This window comes from Mesoplodon bidens (assembly GCF_964165515.1).
Source record: "Mesoplodon bidens genome assembly, chromosome: 1".
NCBI lineage: Eukaryota > Metazoa > Chordata > Mammalia > Artiodactyla > Ziphiidae > Mesoplodon > Mesoplodon bidens.
The window spans coordinates 168,772,118-168,780,326 of NC_138176.1; the positions used below are offsets into that span (position 1 = coordinate 168,772,118).

General features: G+C 44.4%; 1 protein-coding gene across 17 annotated transcripts in view; it reads left to right on the forward strand.

The window, feature by feature from the left end:
- The window catches only part of USP54 (ubiquitin specific peptidase 54), a 152,831-nt gene extending 146,436 nt beyond the window's left edge, over positions 1 to 6,395 (forward strand). For 15 of the 17 annotated variants that reach the window (XM_081253276.1, XM_081253277.1, XM_081253268.1 and 12 more), the window contains 2 exons: positions 2,657 to 2,843; positions 5,087 to 6,395. In XM_081253276.1, coding sequence (XP_081109402.1) covers positions 2,657 to 2,843; positions 5,087 to 5,646 — 747 coding nt within the window. In that variant the 3' untranslated portion in view covers positions 5,647 to 6,395. Of the gene's footprint in view, positions 1 to 1,196; positions 1,331 to 2,656; positions 2,844 to 5,086 lie in introns of those variants that run through there. The other 2 variants (XR_014017389.1, XR_014017390.1) reach the window with 2 other exon arrangements.
- Positions 6,396 to 8,209: the final 1,814 nt, after the last annotated feature.

The window sequence follows — 8,209 nt, forward strand, 5'->3', positions numbered from 1 at the left end:
GTTACAAAATTGCTTCTGTTTTATGTTTTGATTTTTTGGTCACGAGGCCTGTGGGATCTTAGCTCCCTGCCAGGGATCGAACCCACAACCCCTGCATTGGAAGGCAAAGTCTTAACCACTGGACCACCAGGGAAGTCCCGATTCATTCTTTTAAACAAATGCTTTTTTAGCTTATCTTCTAGGTATTGTGCCGGATGCTGGGGAAATGGTGGTGAGTGAGCTAGATACAGTCCCTGCTCTCATGACTTTACAGTCTACTGGGGGAGACAGATAAATAAACAATTGCAATATAATATGATAGAATTTAATGCTATGGAAGCATAATAGAGGGGACATCTAAACCAGGCTTGAAGAATCAGGGAAGTCTTCCTGCAGGAAGTAGAAAGAATGTAGCAGAAAAAGGGACCTGAAGCAGACATTAACTGAGTTAAAAGAAGCTCATTGGTATGGCATGGTTAGCGTCTGGTGAGGGAAGGATGGAGAGTATTGACAAGTGAGACTGGAAAGACTATAAACAAGGGTCATATCACGAACCACAGTAAGGAGTTTGGGAGGATAGGAGTGGACATACTGGAGAGCCAATTAGGAAGTAAAAATTAATGTGTTTGATACCTACTTGCCTGGATATGGGGAAAGGAGAATCAAGGATAATATCTAGGAATTGTAGGTTGATAATGATAATATTTGAGGGAGGAGAAGCAGGAATATATTTGGGGGGAGAGATATCTGCAATTTTGGATATATTAAGCTTGAGTGGAGATAGGTATCTGGTAGGCCTTTGGGTGTGAGGCATATAAACTTGAAATTGAGATTCGGGAATCATAGCCACTAAAAAAGAGGAAAAGAGTATTACAAAAAGAGGTGAGGAACCAGGACATATCCCTGAAGAGTATCAGATTTAAGGTGGTTCTTCTGAAGAATCCCAAAAGGAGACTTGGTAAAAGAGACCAGAGAGATAGAAGGGAAACCAGTGAAGAGTGGTGTCTATGGCTGTGTCACATGCCGAGAGGACTAGCACCTGGTCCTTATGCTATGTGGTAAATGCCTACCATGTGCCATGCTGTTGTTAGGTGCTATGAGCACACACTGATGGAACAACACAAAATATCTTACAATCTAGTAAAGGAAATAAGATATACTGGCATATAGATGATTTTATTTAATATATTATTTATTAAGTGCCTGTAATGTTCCAGGAGCTGTTCAAGGTGCTGGGGATACTGGAGTGAAAAATGTATTCTACTAGGAGAGAAAGACAATAAACAAGTAAACCCCAGACAATGTGTGATAAAGAAGAATAAAACAAAGGAAGAGGATAAGGAGTAAAGAGGTAATAGTGGTTATTCTCAGGGCTATTTTTGATAGAGTAGTGAGGGAAATCAGCTCTAAGAAAGTAACATTTGATCAGAGACCTCAGTGACATGAAGGTGTAAGCCACGGGAAGAACATTCCCGGTAACAGAAACGCAGAGTGTAAAGGACCTGAGGTGGAATGAGCTTGGTGTGTTTGAGGAACGTTAAGCAGGTTAGAGTGTAAAAGGCACAGGAATGGTAGGAGATAAAATGAGAAAGATCAGCATTGCCATATCACATAGGAACTTGCAGGCTGCACTAAGGAGGTAGTGGGCTGGAGATAGGAAGACTAAATTGGAGGCTGCTGCAGTGGTCCAATTGAGTTTAAATATAAAACCTATAGGTAGAAATGACATTACATGGCATAGGCAACTAATGGAATTGTGGAAGAAAAGTGCAAAATCAAGGGCAGTGTCAACATTTGAGTCTAGGTGACAAGAAAATACAGTACCAGGAGGAGGAGTTTGGAAGAATGTTGGTTCAATTTTGGACATATTCGTGTTTCATATGTTAAAGGGGATATTTCTGAGATTTTGCCAGAGAAGCAAATGTTGAATGGAGTATAGAGCAGGTCATAAGCATCAATGGGTACAAACTTGACAGGCAGCATCAAAGTGGAGACTGTAGAGTGTAGCAGTAATGGGAAAGATGGAATAGAGAGTTTTTGATTGTACATTTAGGGAGATATATATTAGTTCCCAATATTTATAGAGAGTGTAGAATTTTCTTTTTCAATCTCTCAGGCTTTCTGAATTTCTCTCATTTCTTCTCTATTTTTAATTTCTTAATTTTTAAATTTTTAATTATGTATTTTTTTAGAGGCTTTTCTTACTTTTTTTTTTTTTTTTTTTTGGCCATGCTGAGCAGCTTGTGGGATCTTCATTCCCTGACCAGGGATTGAACCCGCGCCCTTGGCAATGAAAGCACATAGTCCTGGACCGCCAGGGAATTCCCCTCTTCTCTATTTTTAAATTTCTATCACAATCTTTCTAATTCTACTATTAGCATTAAGGAGTTTGCTAAAGACCGACCGTGATGTTAAGTTTGGGAAGGTGAGGGTTATGAGGAAGATAGATTAAGGGACGAGAATCTATAGTTTGGTGTCTCCAGTTCATAGTGGTCAGGATGTTTCCTAGAGGGGCTGATAGGGAGAGTGACAAGTAAATTGGGTCCCTCTCTAGATTAAGGAATGCTTGTACTCTAGTTCCTTCCATCTCCCCCTGCTTTCCTCACTGTTTACCCAACCATATCCTGCTGTGTGTTAATCCTCATCTCTATGTTTTTTTGTCTTGTCTCATTATAAGGATTCATCAAACGCGAGGAAAAAGCCTTTGGAAACCGGGCACCGTTGTTCCAGCTCCTCTTCCCTCCCTGTCATCCATGACCCTCCTGTGTTTCTCCTTGGTCCCCAACTCTACCCATCCCAACCACAGTTCCTGTCCCCAGATGTCTTGATGCCCAACGTGGCAGGGGAGCCCCATAGACCCCCAGGTAACTCTCCCCCCAATCTACTATTATGTGCTGGAATGTGGTACATTTCCAGGGACTTGGAAGAATCAAATCAGTACACCTGTTGGGGGGTGGGGGAAGAGGGGTCACAGGTGGGGTTGTAAAGGGATATGAATTACTGCTTTAAAGATGAAGCATTGATCTAGATGAATTATGATTAAATCATTTCTTGGGCAACATGGTCTAGACCAGAGCTCCCAGAATCTAACTACCCATGAAAATGAATTGCTTCAGTCATGATAGGGTATGCTTTTAAGTGACCAAGGGGAGTTAATACCCAGTCTTTAGGATCCCCCAAAACAGGAAGTGTCATCTCTATCAGCTAGTTTCCTCTCCTTCCATCCCGAGTCTCAGATGAGCAATGGTCTAGGACAGCAGTCCCCAACCTTTTTGGCACCAGGGACCAGCTTCGTGGAAGACAATTTTTCCACAGATGGGAGGGCCAGGGGGGATGGTTTGGGGATGATTCAAGCGCATTACATTTATTGTGCATTTTACTTCTATTACTATTACATTGTAATATATAATGAAACAATTATACAACTCGCCATAATGCTGACAGGAGGCAGAGCTCCAGTGGTAAAGCGAGTGATGGGGAGCGGCTGTAAATACTGATGAAGCTTCGCTTGCTCCCCTGCTGCTCACCTCCTGCTGTGTGGCCTGGCTCCTAACAGACCATGGACCGATAGCAGACCGTGGCTCAGGGGTTGGGGACCCCTGATCTAGTAGGACGAGGTGTGAATGGGAGACTTGGAAAGATCCTTGGAATATCCATGCCATGTATAGAGACCCAGACAATCCTGGGGAAGGTGGACAGTATCCTTTTGGCTTTGACCCTCCACAGCTAGATTTGTTCCTTTTCCTCCTTATGGGCCGAATCTACAGTTTTTTGGGGTTTTTTTTGCTGTACGCGGGCCTCTCACTGTTGTGGCCTCCCCCATTGCGGACGCACAGGCCCAGCGGCCATGGCTCACGGGCCCAGCCTCTCCGCGGCATGTGGGATCTTCCCAGACCGGGGCACGAACCCGTATCCCCTGCATCGGCAGGTGGACTCTCAACCACTGCGCCACCCGAATCTACAGTTTAAGGCAGTGATTCTCAACGGGAAAGGGGAGGTGCTACTGGCATCTAGTGGGTAGAGGGGCCAGGGATGCTGCTAAACATCCAGCAATGCACAGTTTCCTTGCACACCCCATCCCACCCCCAAAACAAAGAATTGTCAGCCCAAAATATCAGTAGAGCCGAGGTTGAGAAACCTGTCTGTGGATATGTAAATCCCCAGGGCAAGGGATGGTTGTCATTCTTAGAACAGAAGATAGAGTAGTATTGTTGATATTTGTGTCCAAATTTTAGGGAGCTTTGGATACGCAGGCCTTCTGGATAAATGGACTTCATATTACTCAGTGGAACAGCCAGGTAGCCAGCCTCCTTTGACAGTTATTAGGGGTATCTGATTAGTCAGGCAGCATTTATTGCAACTTGTTTTGCACCAAATGCTACAGTGAATACAGGGGAGAAAGAAGGCAGCTTTCTGCTCTCAAAGAGCTCAGAGTTTCAATAGTCAGATATATATATATGTGTAAGTATAGTACAGGTGTTGATGGAATTTTAAAATAAAGAATGAAAAATATTGTTTAGAAGTGATTTTTGGAAAATTAGTTATTTTGTTTCTTTTAAGTAAAGGGGAATCAATGTATAGAAAAGGCATTCCACATTATGTATGTGGGAGTGGTGCAAACAAAAGCAGAGATCTTGGAGAATGAGCAAGAATGTAAGCAGACACAGCTTAACTTCAGTGAAGATACCATGTTAAGAAAAACTGAGTGATGTTTTGGAGTGGTGGCTCTAAGGAGTAAAGTTGTCACAGTGAGAACATATATTTGCAATATTAGAGAGCCATTTGTGTGTGACTCTGTGTGTGTGTGTGTGTGTGTCTGTCTGTCTGTCTGTCTTTTGGAGGAAGGATTATAGTGCAGTGAGATAGAAGTATGGCAACATCCAGGAGACTGTTTCATTTGCACAGGTTGGAGGTAAGAGACTTGATTTTAATGTTTATTAAGAATTTTAAAAAATGAAATTAAAAGCAAAACTAGGTTCCTTCTTTCCCTTATGTGTATGTTCTTGGAGAGGTGGGGAGTTGGAAGGAACAGCCAGAAATGGTCCTCTGGAAAGGAGAATGGTTTTACTGAAGATGCTCAATCGTTGGGTTTCTTTTCTCTTCCCAGGAACTTCGAGGAGTGTCCGGCAGTTTCTGGCTATGTGTGACAGGGGTGAAACTTCCGAAGCGGTCAAGCACACAGGAAGGACTTTGAACTACCGGAGTCTCCCCCATCGTTCCAGAACAGATGCCTCCCGGGGAGCGTGGTCAGAGACCAACCAGCATATTGGCGCCAGATTCCTGACTACTCCAGAGTGCAAGCCTCAGCTAACCCACACTGCCACACTACCAGAGAGACACCAGGGCCTTCAGGTTCTTCATGCTCAGTCCTGGGAGGATCTTTTCCATTCACCCTCCCACCCTCCCATTGTTTACCCTGTGTCCCTACCGTCAAGCAGTCTTCGTGTACCCCTGAGGTCAGCTTGGAATTCAGGTCCTATTCCAGGGGTTCGAGCCCCTGGTCCTCGAAGAGTAGATATGCCCCCAGATGATGACTGGAGGCAAAGCAGTTATACCCTGCAATCTGGACACAGGAGGACAGGGAGAGAGGAGTTTCTGTTTGTTCTAGCAGATGCCCCTGGAAGAGAGCAGATCAGGGCTAGAGCCCTGCAGCACAGCAGGTGGTAAAGGTCACCCCTTTCCTCTCCTGGAGCCACAGCTTTCTCTGTTAAACTGTACTGCAGCAGAGTTGGTACCCTGCATCCCTGCTGGGGCTGTGCTAGTCTCATCTCAACATAGAGTTGGCACCTTCTCCTAGGCGTGCCAGGAACTGCTAAAGAGACCTGGCTCTTTGAGAGGGAATATTTGAAATTCCAATTTCCATTCACCTAGCAAAAGGAAGCAGCTGCTGTTTAGGGCTTTATTTGACCCACCTTAAAGATGAATCCATATTACTGTGGACACTAGCCATTCCTTAGGATCTTAGGGTCACCATTTTATTCCTGAATACTCTATGCCCCCACCTCCACCTGAGCCCTCGTATTCTGTTCCTTATTATATTACCAACTTCTTTGTTTTATCCACCTGTCCCTATTACCTGACCTTCTGTCTTCCCAATCCACCATCCTTGGAGGGACATGTAGCCCTGTAGTCTTGGTCTTGACCACATCATTCAGGCTAACCCACCTGCCCAGATTGTTCCTCTGCCCTCAAACTTTTGGCCTAGAATGCGAGGCTGCCAACATAACAATTGCTCTTCTGAACAGATGGAGTCAGGCACACTAACATACCCTCCTGTCCTCAGCAGCAGAGCCATTACTGCCACTCGCTCAGTCGCCGTTGTAAACCCTGAGAGTCAGCTGAACTATTTTAGGGCCAAACATACTGTTTTTGTAAAGTATTTTTCATTAATAAATCTATAAGATAGTTCTATTTAATTCCTTGTCACTTAATTGTCTATTTAATCCCTTTTGTATGCTCTTGCTCTTTTGTATTGGGGTGGGGAAGCCTGGAGAAGCAAGAAATACCAATTCCCAGTGGCCTGGGGCTCTGTATATGGCTTTTGACTGAGGAAAGTGAGGAGCCGAAGAGGAATTGAAGGATAGTTGAAGGGTATATATTCAAGGTAGGAGTCAATGGGTCCTAATATGGAGTGACTTTCCTTGTTATTATTGCCACTAGTATATTTTCTGTCCTTTCCTGCCAAGAGGCACTCAACACTCTCCTTCCCTCCTTAGGGAGATTTTCTGGGGATTCAAACTCCTCTTACAAACTCACTCCTGATCTAGGTACTCTTGGTGCCCTCCCTCTACAAGTTTGTGATGCGCCTCGTATCCTTTCCTTGCTCTCTTCCCATGGCTGCCGCTCCCCTTCCCCTGTGGAATTATTGCACTTCCATGCCAGAAAGATCCATTTTCACCCCTGCCTCACTCCCAAATTCACCTCCCTCTAAAAAATATTTTGTGAGTTCCCTTTGCAAAGAATACCCATTGGGCATTTCTCTTCTCTTTTACCCCAGCTCTCACGATCACTGAGATTGACAAAATGAAGAGGTAGAAAGGTGCTCTTTGAGACCTTTGAACAACTTCTTATCTAATTATCACCATCTATTATGAACAGATTCTGAGCACATGTAGTATTGAGCAGGAGGATGGGCAGGCATTTCTCACCCTATGCTACTTGAATCCTATGCCATCAAGATACATAGATCTTAGTGGATATGCTGGTCTCTGTTGATGATCCAGTACCTTTCCTGGTGTCATACACACACTCTTCTTCTAATAATTATTAATTGAACAGTCAGTTCTTTTTTTTAAATTAATTTATTTTTGCTGCACTGGGTCTTCTTTGCTGTGCACGGGCTTACTCTAGTTGCGGCGAGCGGGGGCTACTCTTTGTTGTGGTGCTCGGGCTTCTTATTGCGGTGGCTTCTCTTGTTGCGGAGCACAGGCTCTAGGTGCGTGGGCTTCAGTAGTTGTGGCTCTCGGGCTCAGTAGTTGCGGCACGCGGGCTTAGTTGCTCCGCACCACGTAGGATCTTCCGGGACCAGGGCTCGAACCCGTGTCCCCTGCATTGGCAGGCAGATTCTTAACAACTGTGCCACCAGGGAAGTCCCGAACAGTCACTTCTTGTCCCACTACTCCGTTCCCCATGAGTGTCTGTCTCTATAAAGTTTCCATAGAAAACCTGGGCCCACATTTCTGTATACGCAGAGAAATATCCTGTGAGGTATTTCTTATGAGGAACTAATTTCCAATTCCCTACTTGCTCCTCTGCCTTCGTAATCTCTGTTTTCTGAATGAATCAAGAGGGAGGCTGTCCTTTTCAGGTGAATTCTGTACTCTTTGAACATCTCTTGGTGTCATCCCTTTCTTTCCTCTTACCTGTTTTGATTCTTAACCCTTGGAGCCTAGTCTGCTCTACCTGCATTGTTACTCTGTGCCTCCAGACTCTTGACAGTTCCAGGCTCTAAACACAAGGGTCAGTCAGATTCTCTCTCAGACTCCATTCTGAACTGTTGCTTTGCTCTAGAATCTAGAATGCTTCCTCTATTTCTCCTTTCAGTTACCAACCAAAGTACCCGGATTCGGTAGTCAAATTGTTATATATTTTTTCTCTATTAGTAGGAGATTCTTAGGTTTGAGAGTCTCCGCATCTTACTGGGAGCTCCATAAAAGCCGGTGTCGTGTTCCCTAGCACTCATTCACCGCAGCAACTAGATGCAGACAGCCATCTCTTCTCACTCTTTTGT